Source organism: Strix uralensis, chromosome 1, assembly GCF_047716275.1.
Source record: "Strix uralensis isolate ZFMK-TIS-50842 chromosome 1, bStrUra1, whole genome shotgun sequence".
In the NCBI taxonomy this organism is placed as follows: domain Eukaryota; kingdom Metazoa; phylum Chordata; class Aves; order Strigiformes; family Strigidae; genus Strix; species Strix uralensis.
The window spans coordinates 34,037,294-34,056,550 of NC_133972.1; the positions used below are offsets into that span (position 1 = coordinate 34,037,294).

The 19,257-nt window shown below is 39.7% G+C and overlaps 1 protein-coding gene across 2 annotated transcripts in view; it reads left to right on the forward strand.

The window, feature by feature from the left end:
- The first annotated feature begins 658 nt into the window (after positions 1–658).
- HIBADH (3-hydroxyisobutyrate dehydrogenase) overlaps positions 659–19,257 on the forward strand; it is an 85,915-nt gene continuing 67,316 nt past the window's right edge. The window contains exons 1-4 of one of the 2 annotated variants that reach the window (XM_074862057.1): positions 659–794; positions 9,268–9,428; positions 14,334–14,443; positions 16,880–17,001. In XM_074862057.1, coding sequence (XP_074718158.1) covers positions 713–794; positions 9,268–9,428; positions 14,334–14,443; positions 16,880–17,001 — 475 coding nt within the window. In that variant the 5' untranslated portion in view covers positions 659–712. The remainder of the gene's footprint in view (positions 795–9,267; positions 9,429–14,333; positions 14,444–16,879; positions 17,002–19,257) is intronic. The other variant, XM_074862065.1, reaches the window with a different exon arrangement.

The window sequence follows — 19,257 nt, forward strand, 5'->3', positions numbered from 1 at the left end:
TGACAGAGCGGCTTTGGTGGGCACCTGGTGTCCAGCCAAGAGTCAATCCACCACAACGATTAACCCAGTCATAAGATCCAACGTTTATCTGCCATCTGACTAGTCAAAAAACAGTGCGAGGCGACCCCTTCCCTCCTCCCGAGGGCGCCGTTCACGCCATGCTGCGGGTACCTCAGCCCTCACACGGCCGGAGCCGGGCGTCCCCACCGTGCTGCACCACGAACCGTCTCCGCCAAACACCCGGCCCCGCCTGCCTGCCCGCCCGCCCGCCCGCCTGCCCGCCCTGCCCTCCCCTCCCCTCCGCGTCCCTACAGGCGGCGACGCAGGAGGGGGAGGCCGCAGCGGGCAGGCGCAGGCCAGAAGGAGGGCTGGAAGAAAACACCTCCTCGGGACAGCCGCGGGCAGCGGGATACAGCTACCCACCACCCCGCCGCCAGCTCCGCTGCCCCAATAAGACGCCCCAGCGCCTGCCCGGCCCCCGCCCCGCCCCGCGCTCCGGCTAAGGGGAGCGGGTCTGGCCCCATCCGTCACGGGGCGGCGGGCGGGGCCTGCCCCGGCCGACTGGCGGCGGGGAGGAGGCTTTGCGCTCCCATTGGCTGGGTTCCGCCAAGCGGCGTCTGTGGTTGGCTGGGGCAGCTGCCGCTCAGAGCACGCGGGCGGTGGCGGGGCGGGCGGCGGCGGCCCGGAGGTCACTCGGCGCGGGGGGCGCAGCATGGCCGCGGCTGTGGTGCTCGGGGGACCTGCGGGCTGGTGGCGCTGGCACAGGCGGGTGCGGGCCGCCCGCGCGGCGATGGGTAAGGACCTGCCCCTCCCCTCGGCTCCGCCGAGCGGTCGTTGCCGGGCGTGGAAAGGCCGGGCCTTTTCCAGGGGCTGGGCCGGGCAGCGCTGCTGTCGCGCTGCCCTTGGCGGCCGCGGGCCCTCCGCGCCCCACGGGCCCGGTGCAGCGACCGGCCCCGCGCCTGGCGGGTCCCGGAGCCCGCCCCCCCACTCCCCCCCCCCCCCCCCGCCGTGCAGCGCCCCCGCTGAGGGAGCCCCCGGGGGAGCGCGGGGGGGTCAGCGCAGTCACGACGCGCTCCCGCGAAGCGGCCTCCGCTGCCGCGTTATTCGAGGCCGTACCGGAGCTTTGGCGTGGCTCAGCTCAGTAAAATGTTTTCACTCGTTTGCTTAAAATAGCATGCCTGGAAATTATCAGAGCCCGCAAGAGTTTCCTGTGGCACCAGTGACATGTTAGCAATACCTGTTACCTGCATTTGGGCTGTTCAACCCTCTCGGTCATTGTATCCGATTATTTTCCTTCAACTGAAGGTAAATCCAGCAGCACTTCCACCTGTCCCGGCTCCGCAGGCACTCACTCGCACATATGGTGGACTGACGGGCAGTGGAAAGCGCAAACACCTTTAAATGTCCTGTCAGTGCAAGGGAAGGAAGAATGTATTTGCAGAACTGGACCTAGACCTTTTCCCTTTTCAGAGTCCTGAAAATCACGCTACTGTTTCCAAGTAGTTTAATTACTAAAGTAGGTGATTGAAAATATACCTTCAGTAGTCTTTTCAGTGTCATTTTGATAGCAGTCTGTTGCTCGTGTATGTCACTATATAGTTAGGCTCCCAACAAATAGGTGAAGGTTTTTCAAGTAGCAAAGTGGAAGAACTATATTATTTTCAATGATAAATGGTTCTAAAATCTTGACATTTAAGAAGGTATTTCAGGAATTAATTACTTTTAAGTAAGCAACTTTTAAAAATTTGTAATTCCCCTTTAAACCTCATTTAAACTGATCAATGAAAAATGTTTGACACTTAAGTTTTGAAATTAGCTTTCAGTGTTATTTTTGCTTGACTGTCTCTTTTCCACTAATGCATGATTTTTTTTTTTATAGTTGCAGCTCTGTTGTTGCACTAAGTAGTAGCTCAGATGCAGCAGGCATGTTGGTCACATGCTAGTGAAGTTAAACACAGGAGACCCATTTGTGTATTTAGTACCTTTTGTGATACCATAATTGAAAGCAGTAGCTTTCAGTGTATTTTGAACTTTCTGTGCACAGTAGCTGTCAGATATTTCTCTAAGAGCTTTGAAATCTGCTGTCTTGGTCAATATTCCAATGGTCATGTTTAATGTCAAGAAGATGGAAGGGATCTCGCTTCTTGATGGTGAGCACAGGTGTGAAAAGCAACCCAAAACACTACACTGGCCCTTAAAGTTGAAAAATATATTTTGTCTTTGCCTGAAGACCTGAGAAGGAACTGTGACTAAGTCAAAGGAGAAATTGTGAGTCTCCCAAGAAACTTCCACAGAACACAATTTCACCCACAGCATTTAAGCTCTGACTTACTTAGTACTGACTGTGCTGAAAGTCCTGTTGACTCTGAGAAGTCTTTATGGGATGAAGGTCTATGAATGCATTAAGCCTTCTTAACTGCTAAGCTCTACTGCTTAGTTATATGTCAAGGTTTCCCCATCTCTAATGTGTTTATTAGGTTTGCCATCCTTTTCTTTAGGTTTGAGTAGTCTAAAAGTTGTCTTTTGAGTAGTGATTTCATCAGCTGTCATTCTGTGTGGAACACCATCCTAGTGAAGGAACTGTGCCAGCTCTGAGAGCTGTCCAACACCACAGCTTGGTTAGCGAGCCGTCTGTCTTTGTTCACTTATTGAATGCTCCTTAGTTACTTGGTGAGTTGCTCTTTGCAGCTGGTGCAGACCATGATGGATTTTTTTCTTCTGTCTGTTTATATCAGAGGCTGTTAAATCATCTAAGAGGAAAATAGCTGAGGGTAGGTTTTGGAGGAGCATCTTGGGTATGTATGTTTGTGTATTAGCAAGTTGGATAGAGACCATGTAGTCTTGTGATCCGCACGTGGCAGCTGCTGACAAAGGTGCTTCATGGAGAGGGTGTATATGACCTTACTTAGAAATACATTTTTGATGGATGTGGAAAAATCCTTCCTGGGGACTGCTAGGTGGGAATGAAGGGGGGGGTGGGGGGCATTAATGAGGTCTCATGACTGAGAAAGGAAGATTTTCTGGTGAATGAAGATTCATCAACTGAGGGAGATCTTCATCAAAGAAGACAATGAAAATGTCCTTACAAAGAGTTTTGGGTGAGTAATAGGGACCCATTCAGTTAATAGCTAAATAGTACTTTTGTTGATGCAGGAGTTGTGTTTGAACTGTTGAATGATTCCATGGTCTGGTGCAGAGAAGCATTAATTACTAAGCAAGGATTATGACAGAAAGACCTGCTGCTTAGAAGTCCAGCACATTACTTAATTAAGGGATCAAGTGTACATTTGATATTCTTTTTAGATGAAAAGTACTTACTACATGTTTTTGTCTTTAATGTATTAGCAAATATTAAATGAGGTATAGCTACAGATAAGAAAAATGAGGTAAGAAGACTGACTGTTACAAGATAGCACGTCTGTTTTTCATCAGCAGACCCTTACAGAGGCAAGGAGAAGCAAGTGGGATGTTTTCAATGTAAAGCTGGCCAAATGTAGAGTCTTGTAATCTTCTTAAATTATGATTTTGGCAGAATGCAGTTCTCAAAATCATTGCATAACCTTTAAAAGCCTGTGACCCTGGGGCAATTTAAATACCATTGGCAAAGCTTCTAGGAGCAGAAAGACCTGATTCTGCCCGTGTACAGCTGGCCTCTCTAATTTCTATGTTCTTCCATCTAGTTCCCTCCAGGATCTAGTTCAGTTTTATGAGCTTCCATAGAGAAGTCTGCACAAAACACAGAAGCTCTCTGATCCTTTCTTTCAAAGCAGGAAGGAGAAAAGAGATGGTGTCTTCTGTTGTACCAGAACTTAAGATGCTAAATCAGTGGTAAAATCCTTTATTTAGTGGCTAATACTGAATTGTCATCATGTTTCCCTCTCCTTGTCAAGTTACTTCATATGCAACTGTACTTTCACATAAATCCCTGAGCAAACCCAGCAACTTCAGTAGCTGAGCTTCCTCTGGGCATCTTCCCATGCTCCTGTTAAATCTCACCTACTGGATTGGAAAAGAGCTCAAGATTCACTCATCCAGAGAGATCAAGAATATTAATAGGACTTGCAATATGACAGGAATATGTGGGCTATTATCCCTTGTGCAAGACTTATTGGTTTCATTTGACTGTGGAGCTAGGGATTCCATCCCAGGAGCTAGACATTTTGGTGAACATGGTTCAAAATAGATTTTATAAAGCCAAAAAGTAAATAACATAGTTGAGATTACAATTTGAGAGTTACTGGTTTCTCAGTCTTGTTCTTGGCTAGTTGGACTGTGTTTTCCCTCAGAGTACAAGCGTATTGGACCTTTTCCAGCTCTACTGTCTGTGGTCCTATCCAGCTATTAGTTCCTTTTTGTTTGAATACAAAGAGATGTCTTATGCACTGCGTGCAGTCTAGTATTTGCAGTGAATTCAAGGCACCGCTGGAGCTGAAATGTTCTTGAAACTGTAAGAGTCTTTACTTTGAAGGGTAGTGTAAAATGAAATTTAAACATCTGAAATGACCTAAACTTGTAACCGTCAACATTCAGGTTAAAAAGAAAATTGCTTTCAGTATCTTTATATAGAAGCTTGAAAAGATGAGTTTTAGGTCATTGACAGGCCAGGTATTCTAAGGATTGCAGTCTGTGCATTTCTGATTTTACTCACTTAATGGATGTGTTTAGGAAAGAAAAGGCATTCAGAGATTCATAAACTCTTGCTGATTTTTAAATTAAATTATTTTCAAGGTAAAATTCTTGTGAAATTGTAGATTTGCTCAAGTGTTTCTATTGTACACTGACTTTTCAAAGCAAAACATTTTTATCTGTATTGTCTGTAAGCCCCCAATATGACAAGAGTGTCATAAATTGATCCTTCTCATCAGTGGAGTCTTCTAGGCACGGGCCTGCATGTTCCCTCAAGAGAATAATGAAGAATCTCCTGGAAAAAGCCTGAATTCTTTGGAGTCACTGTAGCTGTAGCTGGTTTTGCTCACAATTAACTTGATCTATAGATTAACCTATGTTGCTGGTTCTGTTTCCAGTGAAGGAGAATTAGTTGCACATGGTATCAGTGATTATTTTAAAAGTAGCTTCTATTGCTCCTACTTCTGATGTTCTGTTCTGCCCTCTGTTAGAAGTTGAATGTGGACTGGGCATTTTTCCAGCCATGTTTGCAGCAGGTTACTGTAGATTTTATGGTTGAAAGTAAAATGGACTTAATACCACGGGGACAGTTTCTGCAAATGCTTATACAATTGATGGGATTAGTTAAGTGTATGTGTATGTGGGTTTGCAGAATATCAATCCTTAGATGTTTGAATTATACAATTATTTCAAAACAGAGCCTGTGCCTTGTATCAAATGGTAAACAGTGCCTAGATATTCAAGCTGGACATCGCTTTCCATGATAGCACCTGTGGAGTTTCATCTAATGCAAAGATGTGAAAAATCATGTCGTCTTAGACATCCTCTGTCTGGCAAACCCCCACTGTCTTAAGTAGTCATTAAAAAATACGCCGTGATTCTAAATGCAGTTGATTCAAATTTAATTAAGATCAGCTCAATTAGGTATGTCTGTGAGCTAATTTCATCAGTCCTTTAAAGCAGTTTTCCTGTATTTGAGTACCTGGGGATCTGGATGTTTTTCAAAGCTGTTAATCAAATTATATTATTTTAAAGTGACTAATTTAACACTGGGCTAGGAAAAGTTAAACCAAACTAAGAAGCTAGAAACTGAGTCAGGAATTGGACTATTTCTCTAACAGGTCCCAATTCCTGTGGATATGAATATGTTCTAGTTAGCACAGAACAGAAAATGGTCCCTGATTTGTGAACTAAGACAAGAGAAAATCGACAGAGACAGACAAAAGGGGAAATAATAGAATACAGTGATACAAAACTAATAATACCAAATAGCATGTCGCCTTGTATTCCAGCATAACTGCTATGCCTTCTGGAGATATTGCAAAATGAAGGTTTTTAAGGAAGGCCTTATAGTAGAAGAATGAGTTCGTTTCATGGATGTTTACATTGTGAAGACCTGCCTTAGAGAAGTAATAGAAATGCTTGTTGACAGTAGGCTTGTCATTGCAGTCCAATTAGTGGTTGATGTCTTAATAGTAAGATGTGATGATAGCCATGAAAATTCATCAAAGCAAAGCAGTCTTATGTGACATGGTAGAGAAGAGAAAGGCAGGATGCAGGGAAGGAGTGGCAGAAAGTAGCATGGGCAAAATGCCCTTCTCAATTCCCTGTATTTCCATGAAGCTCAAGGCAGTATTATGTCTGTTGAGGCAGGTGGCCAGGTTCTGAAGTAGCTGACATCTCCAATATGATGAAGGAGGAATCAATGAGATTTAAGCAGATCATGAATGGGTCTTCTAGGCTGTAGGTATGAGTGACAGACATCACTGCTGGTGTCAGGCATCACTGCTGGTGTCAGCACTGATATAGAAAAAAAGGTAGCAAGAAGGTTTTCTGAAGATGATTAAGATATTTCTTGATGTTTAGTTTGAGGTGATGGTTAGATGCCCATGAGATCATGTGAGAAAAGAAGGTATCAGGATAAAAGTGAAGAGTCTACAAGAATGAACCTAGACATGATAGCCAGATTTATGCTTCTGATGAGGTTACTTGGAATTCACAGAAGCAAAGAAGACTGAGGTTTGGAAGCAAGGCTAACTTTAAAACTAGATCAGGTTGCTTAGGGCGCTCCAAGGTTGCTCCAAGGACGGAGGTTCCACCACTTCTCTGTGCAGCCTGTTCCAGTGCAGAACCTTTCACCTCATCAGGGATGCTTTTGTTATTTCCAATTAGAATGTCCCTTCTTGTAGCTTTTGGCCATTGCCCCATGCCCTATTGTTGGGCACCTCTGTGAAGAATCTGGCTTCATTTGCTCTGTAACTTTTCTTCCCTCCCACTCCTTAGGTAGTAGAAGACTGCAGTTAGTCTTTGCTTCTCTAAGCTAAGCAAAGACAGTTCCCTTGGCCTCTGCTCACACACCATATTCTCCAGCTCCTCAGTCATATTACTTGATGTCTGCTGGACTGTCTGCAGTTTGACCACATCTCTTGTATATTGTGCTGTGTAGAGTGGAATCACCAATTTCTTTGACTTGTTGGGTATGCTCTTGCTAATATAGCGCAGTATGCCATTAACCTTGTGCTGCAAGGATACACTACTGACTCATGCTCAACTTGTCTGTGGGAATCCACAGGTTCTGCAGAGCTGCAACCTGTCTAGCCAGTCCTCAGCCTGCAATGGCGCCTCCTGCACCAAGTACAGGACATTGTATTTGTCTTTGTTGAGGTCTTGAGGCCTGCTTCTCCAGTCCTTCTGCACAGTAGCCCTGCCTGCAGTTTTTCAGCCATTCCTGCCAGTTTGGTGTCACACGTGATCTTGCTGAGGGTGCTTATGTCCCATCATCACAGTCATTTATGAAATTTTTCAACAGCAACAGCCCCAGTATTGACCCATGAAGAACATCACGCATAACTGACTGTTCCTAGTCTTTGAACCACTGACCACTGTTGTTTAAGCACAGGCTGGACAATATTTCTTCAATCAGGCAGTCTTGTGGTTCAGTCCAGTGCATACTTTCCCCATTTGGCTACTGGGATACTAGAGGAGGCTGTTTTGAAAGCTTTACTGAAGTCAAGGTAAATAAGATCCACTGGTATTAAGGGGTAGAGGAGGAAAGATGCTGAAAACCAGGAATTCAACCTCCTCAGGAAGCTGGAAGCTTTGGGCTAACAAAAGGAGCAATTTTAGATTAGTGTAAGTGATGTACTGGGGAAGACTGACTCATAGAAACTATGAGAAGAATTACTATAGCCGATGATGGTGTTTTAGGCTCTTTGTTCATTTGTTCCCTAGATTTGACATGCAGCACTTCTTAAAAAAGCAATGTGCTCTTTTCCTGACTTATCTCAGTTTGCACTAAGTATTTTCCCAGTGCAGTTTTCTTTTAAATTGTGCTACTTCTCTAGCTATGTAATTGCTGCAGGCATCTGTGGAAACTGTCTCAGACCAAAGTTCTCTCAACGAACCTGATTTATTAAATATGGCACTTCCAAAATAGTGCTGCGGATGAAAGAGCATGACCATTGCTGGCTAAGAAGGAACTTAAAGTCAGAAAGACTTTAAAATGATTAATCAAGTGTTATTGGCCTAGAGAGGATTCCTTGCTAAGCATTGAGACCTCTTAGAGTCTCGATCCAGCTTAGGCACATTTTCTGTATGTGCACTTTAGAGTTACAGTAGTTCTATAGTTAGTTAACCTTGTTTCTGGCTCCTTAGTTGCCACATGCCTTAGTGTTCATTCTGCATAACTTTTTCCTTTGTCATAAAGGAGAAATTATTTTATGGAATTGGCAAAGAAATCTCGGCACTGCCAAAATGTGCTGTCCTTGGATTAGGAGTGTTTAAAGTGATGAGGCAGTGATTGCAGTAGATGAATGCCTGCAACACTACTTACTGTCCAGCATTTGATACTCGCTAACTACTTGTAAAAAGTAACTGACTGAAACTGTAGTGTTTTCTGCAGATTGTAGGTTATGCTTTATAGTTCTGTCTTAGTAGTACAGCAAATAGAATACAAGGGTTATTCCTGTAGACTTCATAATTTTGTATTTATACTATAGTTTGTTCTAGTTTTCACTATTTGCTTTTAAACTGTGGTTAAATGACTCAAAGGATTTGCAATGATTCATTATGGAGACTTTCACCTTCAGGTTAGTGGCTTGTATCTGAGTGCAGGATCAGAAGAGTCTAGTTGTTGTCTGTGAGGGGCTTCATGAAATAAAGTGGCAGCCTCAGTCCATTTCTAGAGAACAGGTGCTATATCCCAAGGCTGCAACCAAAGTTGCAAATAAGGAGTCTCTAAAATATATATAAAATTTGATTTTGCATATCCAGTTTAGGATTTAGACAGAAAACAAAATACAGACAAGCCTGCATACTTTAATTTAGTGTTTGAGCTCTTCTCAGACCTTAGCTTTCAGGGATGTTGCTGAATTTTGATTATTACTATACTTTTTGAAACACCCACATTTTCCTAATTAAAATATTTCTTTTTGATATGTAGAAAAATAATTCTGGGATGGTATCTGTGGCCCAATGTGATCTGTAATTTATAGTTTAAATTACGTAGGATGGGATCCACATTTCCACCATTTTTAAGCATGAAGTTGTTTAAATCAAAGAAAACATGCTAGCTTTCGTTACATCATTGTTGCACATTACTCTAAAATACAAATATATTGATATTTATTGTTTTGAAATCAGTGTGTTCTAGGGCAATGGCGTCCAAAACCCCAGTTGGATTCATTGGGCTGGGTAACATGGGAAATCCAATGGCAAAAAACCTGGTAAAACATGGATATCCAGTTATTGCATATGATGTGTTCCCAGAAGCTTGCAAAGAATTTCAAGACTTGGGTGCTCAGGTATAGTAATAAACTTCCTTTATTCCAACAATAACTGTATGTGTTGAATGATTCTTGCATGCAGTGCAATTAAATGATCTAGTTTTTTTCTTGGTTAAGATCACAACTGGAACTAAAACACATAGTGAATACAATCTGAATCTGAGAGGTTTCACTTGGAGCAAAGACATGATTCTACCCCAAGTAATTTTCATGCTGTTAGCCAGAATTGCTACCTTGTTGAACTTCTCTAGCTGTTTTTTTCCCCCCGTTTTTATGAGAGTAGGTTGATGGTCTGTTCTTTCACCTCTGTCTTTCTCCTGCTTCCTCCTCCCCCAGGTCTAGATGGCCAGTGGGCTGCTTTTCATCTGGTTCCTACTTTGACCTTTTCAGGTTAAATGACCCTAGTTAAAAATTCCTGCTGTCATAGCTGTAAGGGTTATAGGGACATATGAGCTTTCCTGCTGCTTCAAGGTGCAGTCCTCAGGGGTAGGGGAAAAATCTAATTATTGAAGTGCTTATTCTCTTGGAGGTGAGGAAGGTTATGGTGAGAGAAGAGGAAGGAATGGAAAGGAAAAAGGAGGGAAGGAAATTGATCACATTAAGGAGGTTTACCTTCCTGCCATATACGCTGCAAAATCTTGGCCCTGTTCCAGTCAGTGCTATTGCTTTTGTTGATCCATTAATATACCCAGAAACCCATCAGTCTCTCAGATGGTTGGGTCATTTCTAAGTGTCTGAAACATATATGAATGTTTTTGACATACTTCAAAGCTATATAGTTGTGGGTGGACAGATAGGTACATAAAGCAGTGAAACAAAAGACTGTACTCAAGTAGGGAGAAATCAATGCAAAAATAATACTCTGATGTGACAGTGTAGAGGATAGGAGGGAACTTTCCAGCAGTGGCAAGGAAATTGTAAGTAGATCTAGATAGAGGTACTGTATGCCTTGAAAGTCTGAACTGTTGGAGCTAATTGCAGTTGTTTTAAATAATGAGGTAACATCAAGATTCCTGAAAGATAAAATGATAAAGTGAACCTGTTGATAATTAATTGCAGCTCCCCTTGTATAATTACAGAATCTTGGCCTTAAGTGAGAGAGTAAGCTTTTCAGCTTCTTTTCCTAGCTACTGTTTTTATTTTGTTAAAGCAGCTGAGACCCTCAGCCTTGAGCCAGACCTGTCTTGAGTAAGAGGCTGGACAAATGGAGAGGAAGTCTGTATTGAACAATTGGTTGTATTTTTAATTCATGTTCTGCACTGGGATCTCTTTGCTGTGGCTGCCCATTTGGATAGCTTATTGCCATAGTAATAGAATCCTTGGCATCTACTGCAAAACTTAACGTTATATTAAAGGTAAACTGTAATGCTTTTAAAAATAAAGCCAAAAGTATGTTTTAAGATCATAAATCACTAAGAGAATACACGGGTAGGCTTAAATACAAGTAAAACACACTTAAAGAAAATACGTGAACATAACTTTCTCTTCCTGATCTATAGGTGTAAATCCTACTCCAACATTTTTTTCAGGACTTGGAAACTTGTGGGTCCAGGGGGCCTTGTAGAAACTGCTGTAGAAGGAACATTGGGCTCCAAGGGCTGCTTTCTCTTTGGTCTGGCTGGTAGAGTAAAGCCATCAGGAGTGTTACAGAGGTGAAAAGATGCTCCCCAAGAGACAGTAAATGTTGTCAAATGTCCATTGTTTAAACTCAGTGCTACTACCAAGGTATATGGAGAATGAGGGATGTTTGATCATAAGTCTGCATATTCTGTGACTCCACTTTCTTTAGCCTCTGAAATAAAGAACTGGGAGGTGGTGTATGTCAGGAGGCAGCCACCTGCCTGCTGAGGGTGAATAGTAAGGGGAAAACTGGCTGAACAGGAGTGTATGGAACCACTTGGGGTGAAACTTGAAGAAAGTTGCAAGGCTACAAACAAGGGACAATACTGAACAGTGCTGTAAGCAAGTAGGCAACCTCCACACTCTACTGTCTTTCTGCTTCTTCATAGTTATCACTTTCTCACACAGCAGAGTGCATATGTGTCACAGTTACTTTGCTTCAGTTTACATATCTTTGAATCTTACCTCAGATTTGGAAGTTTGAGAGCGTTACTGAAGTAATCTGATACATAGAGCAGCATAGAAATAGAGCTTTCTTCAGTGTATTGAGTAAGAATGGCATTTCAGGCAAGCAGAATTATTGATTGACTTATTGTAAATATAAAGACAAAAATAGGGAAGCATTTTGTAGCAAACATAAACAGATGTGTGTATTGAAGGGCATAAACCAATGACCAGTATGAAGAAAAGGCTCCCCTATCCAGCTGCATACTGCAAAAGTTTGCTTGAACTGGCAAGTATCAGAATATCAGAATATGTACAGAACTTGGTAGGCTGCTACTCTGAGCCAGGATGGACTATGTTAGTAATCAGCAATTAGTATTTGGTATGTTTTTTTAAAGTTACACACATTCATAATGATTTCAAATGCTTAATGTTTCTTAATAACTTTCAAATTATTCATCTTTTTCTGAGACAGAAAGTCCCAAATAAAAAAAAAGTTTTGTATGCTGCCTGTTGAACCAGGTAGGTGGGTTTTCTCTGGGATTATTAATCATATTTGCTAACAGTACCAAAAAACCAAGAATGACAATTCCCACTTTAATTCCCACATTTTGTGCTACTTACTTCAAGGTAGTAAAATGATTTTCCTTTGTGTGGTTGTGGAAGTACTGTCCCAGTCTGTGTACATTTTTAATCTCATTTTTTCAGGCATGTTAGTATTTTGAAATACATGGATAGAAGAAATTAATTTCTGCATAGATGACTACTGTACTATGTCTTCTATATATCTGTGTGCTTAAGAGTTGTTTAAATCTGTAACCAAAAACCAGCTATATCTTATCTACATAGCCAAGTGCAAATGTGAGAGGCTGATGTAGTTTTTAAATCGTGTGCCCAATCTAGTATGTTTTTCAACTTCTGGTTGAAAGATGAAAATGGGCCACAGAGCTGATAACTTGCAAACCTCTAAGAATACTGGAAAAAAGAGTTTCAAATAAGAAGACATATATACATTCATGTTCCAATTACACACTTTCTCACTCCTCTAATAGTACACATTGGGACTGAACCAAACCAGAGATACTCAGAACTAAAGACAAAGGTGTCATGCTCCTATATAAAGAGTTAGGCTCTCCGGCCTCCAAGGAAGCAAGTCATAAAATTAACTAATCAGATATAGAAGCTTTTCTGCTTATAATTGCCTCATTTATTCCTCCTAACCTTTGTACTTTAGACTAGGGTATGTTTCCTTTTATAACTGTGGGGTGTACCAGATGTTTTGTGTAGTATTAACTTGTTCTTTCAAAACAAAAACTGCATGTTTCTAAGTCACATCTATCCCAGTTTCTTTACTTCTGTTTTGAGAGTTTTGTTCAGTGAATATATACAGTATTCCTTATAAGTCAAATAGAAATCAAGAAGTTTTTCATGCTGTATCCCAGAAGTCCTTCAAGATGTTATTCAGCATTTCTTACAAACGGATATAGAACATGCTTTCTTTGATGCTGAGACCTTATAAATGCATTGTATATAAAAAGAATATATTTACATAAGGGCCTTTACTATCAAAACTAACAAAAATGGTAACAAATATCTGTAGTTATAAATAGATAAGAAATGGTGAAATGAGGTCATCAATTTGTTGATTTGTCTACATTATGGAAAGGAACAAATTTTCAGGTAGGTGTTAAACTGCAATTTCTTTAACCCTAAAGCCATGTGATACAGAAATTCTAATTTATTCACACTGAGGAAGAATTACATATAAAATTTTGTTTAAGACATTTCTTAAGGTTTAAAAACCCAAGGCATATAATATATCTAGCAGAATAGATCATTATAATATTAAGGTTACTGTTCATCATTCAGGAACAATAACTGGAAAATAAATACTACAAGCCCTATCCACAGACAAAATCTACTTTTTGCTCATCTTTCTTCCTGCTTGGAACCTAATTCCTTTCAGTAAAACTGCCTGAATAAGTGAAATCAGATTTGATCCATATAGGCTAAAGATAAAAGAACAAGCAGTGGTTTTTTGTTGCTGTTTTCCCTGAGCTATGAATGTATTAACAGTGCATTTTTTAAAGAAATTAATTATTTAAAACTAGTATTGGACAAAAACCTTAGTGGCAAACGCCTTCTGGGTAAAACTCACTACTTTAGCTGTCAGTATTTCACTTGTTTATGTATCTTAAATACCATACTGCCTGCCTCTGAAAATGAGCTGGGGAAGGTACTACACCTTTCAAGTTAGGTATGTTTATTAAACAACCAATACCTAACAATATATTTTGAAACTTGTTCAGATCTTTTTGGTGAAGGATGCTTGAGCTGATAATTTTCCTTTTTTAAAATGCCAACTGTAATATTGTGAGAAACTTCAGTTAGTTTATCTGATTTTTTTTTAAGATGAGGCTCAGAGGTGCATTAATTAGTTATTTTTTCTTCCTCTCTTCCAATGCTGTGTATAAGACAAGGAAAAAAGTGAGATTTTTGTGATTCTTCATTTTGTTCCTTCTTAGAAACGTTGTAGAGCGATATTTTGTATAGATGCATAGTTTATAGTGAATTGAAGATTCATGAATGGGTTGATTGGATGCAAGCATCCCCACTGACAGATATTCTGGAGGAACTACCATGATAGGACATCCTTTTCAATTTTTTTAATTTTTCTGTTACTGGATCCAATTAATCAACATTTCCATTAGGACAGCAGTTTTTCTTGTGTTCTACTTTTTTGCCTAGCTTAGTTGTGACCAGTGACCTGTGAATACTAAAAACAAACTCAGCAAACATATCTGGCATCTCTTTTTCAGGAAGCTTAAGCTTACATAATTTTTTTTTTTTCTTTAAAAGGTAATGGATTCCCCAGCAGATGTAGCAGAAAGAGCAGACAGAATTATTACCATGCTGCCTTCTAGTCCCAATGCGAAAGAAGTTTACACAGGAGCAAATGGAATTCTAAAGTAAGAATTTTTTGTAGTTTGGAGAATTCCCATTCCTACTCAAGGCTGTATTATCTTGTTTGTCAAATGATTGCTGTTGCTCTAACTCTTGCTGTGCCTTCAGGGCATGTAACTTGATGTTCTCTGTTTTGTCACTCTTGATATTTCTGATTACATGAGTTCTCTTAAACTGCGCTTGCTTTTGAATGGCTTTTGGCTAAAGTTTTAATTTTATTTTCAGTAGAATAATAATTGATGTGAATTTGAGGCAACTTAACTGACTATTATCTCCCTTCTCAGTTACATGTTTCTTTTACCGTAATGTAATGTATTACAGTCAAGTATATTTGCTTGAAACACAATTATTTGCTCAAATACTTTTTCTTTAACTTGAAATCCAATAAATTAAATGTTCTGAAGAGATGCCATTGTGTCTTATGGTATTAAAGTGCATTAACATAGGATAACTCGCAAGGCTTCATTGATTTCTACTCTTATTTTCTGTTTATTATACAAGAAAATATTTAAAGAGTTTGCTTAATGCGAAACTGGTTTTTTTAACTTTTGCAGAGGGATTTCCACTGAGCCTAAAATCCATAGTTTGCAGAATCTAATACTCAGAGGTTTTGGACTTGCCAAATTTAAAGGCTCTTCTGGCCACATGTGCACTGTTCCTGGCAGGCTGGCTGAGGCTACTCAATACATCTAAGGATCATGTAGGATCTTACTGCTATGCAGGTTAATAATGTAAAGGAAGAAATATACAGAAGGCAAAAGTACAGTAAAACCAGTGATGTCTTTTTTAGGTATTGATTGTAGGCAATATTAAGGTGCAGTGATAAGAAAATGAAATAGAGGAGATGGTTTTTTATTCTTCTTGCAGTAGGAAATAGTAGTTGCTTCCTTCCCTTACTGTCCATAGTTTAATTCCTCACAAAGTAGGACTGGGCAGATCTAAGTAGCTATAGCTTAGACCCTTCAGGGAAGAAGGATAATTGGGTCAGTCCCACAAAGCTGGGCAAACAGCTGCAGAACTGTACCGGGGTGGTGGTGTTTTGAAGACAGATTGGCAGTACTGACTGATACAATACAGCCAGTTAATCTTTTGAGTACCTAGATGTGGAAAATACTGCAGGGAACAGAGAATGTGGAAAGCAGTCCTGTGCTGCTGCTGTTGCTCAGCCTCTGTGTTCAAGAGAAGGAAGTGTAATTTGACAGTAGTGGTTAATTGTCACCCTGAGTGACCTGGTGACTGATTTGACTTTGATCATTTTCTGAAGCTTTTTAAGCTTTATGGAAGGAAATACTGATGCTCTGGACTGTTTAAGGGTTAACTTAGTCATCGAGCCTGTGCCACTGCTCCTTGTTGTGAACATAAGAGGAGATAATGTAGTACTGTATCTGCCACACTGGTTTTCGTTTGCGTTTGTTCAAACTAACTGCAGCCGCTCATCCCTTCTGTGGAAAAGGACAAGTTCTGTGTATGTGGCACTGTTTGAGTCTGGACCTACAGTGGGGTTCACATCAGTATGTGTATATTGAGAGGCTATTTCCAGCATCTAGGTAATTTGATTCAGTGAAATTCATTGTACTGCCAACAGTACGCAAGGTGCAGCGAAGCTCTTCATCTGTCGTGTAGCTTTAAATTACTCACCTTTTTATGACTGAAAAATTATGTTGTTTCATTTCATGGTGTTTGCTGGTCCAGTGGACATGAAATCACAGTGCAATTTAATGGAAAGAGGGATAAAAATATAATAATTTTTTTATTGTTGAGGGCATTAAAAAATTTTACTTTAATTGCATTTTTTTAAACACATACACAATTTTTTGTGTTCTATAATTTGAGATACGATTCTTCTGCCTAAATTTACTAGCTATCAATGAGAAAACATTTTTCTCTACGCTTTGCTTTAAATCTGCAGTGGGCTTTTGTGGTGTTAGTTATGATCTTTATGTAGAATAAATTGGAGCAATGATTAAAAGAATGCAATCAAGCATTATCAAGCAATTATCATCAATCTGATAAGAACTTATGATGTATATATATAGAAAGAAAATTGTATTGTTATATGAAATTTTAGGCTGTATCAACATTTAGTTCAGTTGCTTAGAATGCATCTTAGGTGATCTGTATGTGATATACTGCTCAATGATGGCAGGTTTTCTAGTGCACCCTTTTTGTGTAATTTTTTTATAATAGTGTTTAGGAAGAACATCTTTTTTTGTGTTCAGGTTTTATTGTGTTTTGAGTCATTCAAAACTGTGCAGTATGCATACTCAGCAGTATAAATACTGAGCAGACCTTGCTCAATAGAGTTTAAAACTTTGTGTTTATTAGTGTACCAAGAAGTGTCCATACGTTTATCATGCTGAGGAAAGCCCATGCCATGGTAATAGTTGCAGATGTCTTGTGTAAATAATAATAATAATAATAATAATAATTCTTTATTTTAGGAAAGTGAAGAAGGGCTCATTGCTAATAGATTCCAGTACTATAGACCCTGCAGTTTCAAAAGAGTTAGCCAAAGCCGTTGAAAAAATGGGAGCTGTTTTCATGGATGCTCCAGTTTCTGGAGGTAAGTCTTCATTAACAGTTTACCTCATATTGGACATGTTGTCTCTTTGTTTGCAATCTCAGCCACCAGTTTGTACTCTTGTTTGTACATGTTGCTTTTCTTTGCTATATGTACAGTGTGGGGTTTTTTTTGTTCCATTATATTAATGTAATGTATTTATTTTAGGAATATTTGTAGGGTTTATTAATATGCTTTTGTGTTAGACCTGGAGAAACTGAGCTTTCACATGATATGGTACAGTGGTCCTTTTAATTTAATTTCATTCATAAAGTTGTATTTTTATGCAGGTATTCACATCTCTTCAGTCTCCATCCATTTCTTTCTGTTAGAGAAAGACTGGTTACCATTAAGCAGTTCTGCTGCTTTTTCATTAATTAAAAAGGAGAGAATGAAGGGGGGAATAAAGGGTTTCATTGTCAAGAAAAAACAGAGCTTTCCTCTTGTTTTATAAGAGTTAAAGTATGTGGGTGATAATTCTCTGTTCTTGAAGTTGTTAACTGTTGATCTCTGAGTATTTCATCTCTTGTAGGAAATAATATAGAGCAGGGAAGTCCTTCATTTTGTGGAATAAGGAGAGCAGAAGCGTAAAATCAATGTTTTGAAAACAAAACCATAGCTGATTGTTACTGTCGTTGAATTCTTCTCTAGAACCCCTAGAATTAGAAGGTGAGGAAAACCCATTTTATGTGGGAAAATCTTGGCTTTTTTACAATCCACTCTAAAAATTAATGTAAGTGGTGTCGTGAGAATTCTTTATTTTCCTGTCTTTAATGAGGTAATTCAGATAGTTATACCTGAAAAAGAATAAAAGTCCAAAGGGTAGGAGAGAATTTGGCTTTACAGAATTTGTAAAGGGCGCAATGCACAAACTAGAAAGAGCATAGCCTGAATTTCAGATCATGAAGATGAGTGTTGGTGAGGAACTAAAACTAACCATCTTTTTCATTTTCAACTGAAAACTAAGGTAGGATTTGGCTACACAGTAGAGGCCAAAATTTTCGTCCAAATTGTAATGTGAACAGAAAGTAGGAAGACCCAGGTAGGCAATATTGAAAGAAATAATGGGGAAGACAAGATTCTTGTTTCCCAGCCAAAATATTAGTCTTCTTTTATAAAGTTAGACAAATTGTCATCCTGGGAGTAAAAATCATGGGAAAAAAGTGTGTTGTGGGTGGATTATATATCTATCTGATGCTTTTCTAAGCACAGCATGGCCTTCTACTTACCAGTTGGGCAATTCTGACATCTTCTATGTGGTTCTCTTCAATCCCTTTCCCCGGAATATGTTGTTTACCTGAGGGAATTATTTACCTGTTAGAAATGTCTGTAATTTGGTTTTACCTGTAAGTTTTTGCTTTAAGGTTGACTATGCTATAACTACAAAGAAAGAAAGAAAGAAAAATTTGATTCCAAAACAACCCTAGCTGTTTCAGGGGTTTTGTTCCTTGAGAGAATGGTAATGCCAAGACTGGGTTAGCATGGTAACATACAGTTGACTAGTCTGAATACAAATGGCTTTTTTGGTGTTAGTGGTTTATCTGAATACAAATTATTTGGTGTTTAGTGTCAGTTACAGATTGAGTGATATTCTGAAGTAGGGGGAAAGAATTGAGACTTAGCTTTCTAGTACATGTTTGTGAATGCCGAGGAGCACTCTGTACAAATCATGCTTAAGTGGGCAGTTGCTAGAAATGTGGAGAAGTTAAGTATGTTGGAAAAAGCTTTAATGTTATGCTTTGTTCTTTCTATCTTTCAAGACCTAACACATCAAGTCTTTGGGGTATTTTTGTATGTCCTGACTGCATTGTTGGCCTTCAGACAAAACACTAAATGGAGAAGTATGCTCAGCTCTAGAAATTGGCAGGCATTATCCTGTTGCTGTGCAATGCAGTAGACTTGGCAGGAGTGGGAGGGAGGGCGTTTGTGGGATGCAGTGAGAAGGAAGAGAAAGCAGCATGCCTGAACTGTCATCTTTAGATCTGTCTGTTTACTAGCTGTTATTGGCAGACAATTCCACTTGTGTTTTTAGGTATTTGGGTGTTGCCGATGGATGTTAATGTTCATCTGCACTGTGAACAAGTTATTTTATGAACTAAATATTTTGAAAATTACTTGGTCTATAAACCTTATGGAGAAATAGTGGTGATTTTAATCCTGTCCTGACATAGCAAATTAAGTATCTTAAGGCCTATCATGAGTGACAGATTTTAGTGGCTTATTTGCAGCCTTATCCCTGAAAGATTCTTTCCCTTGATC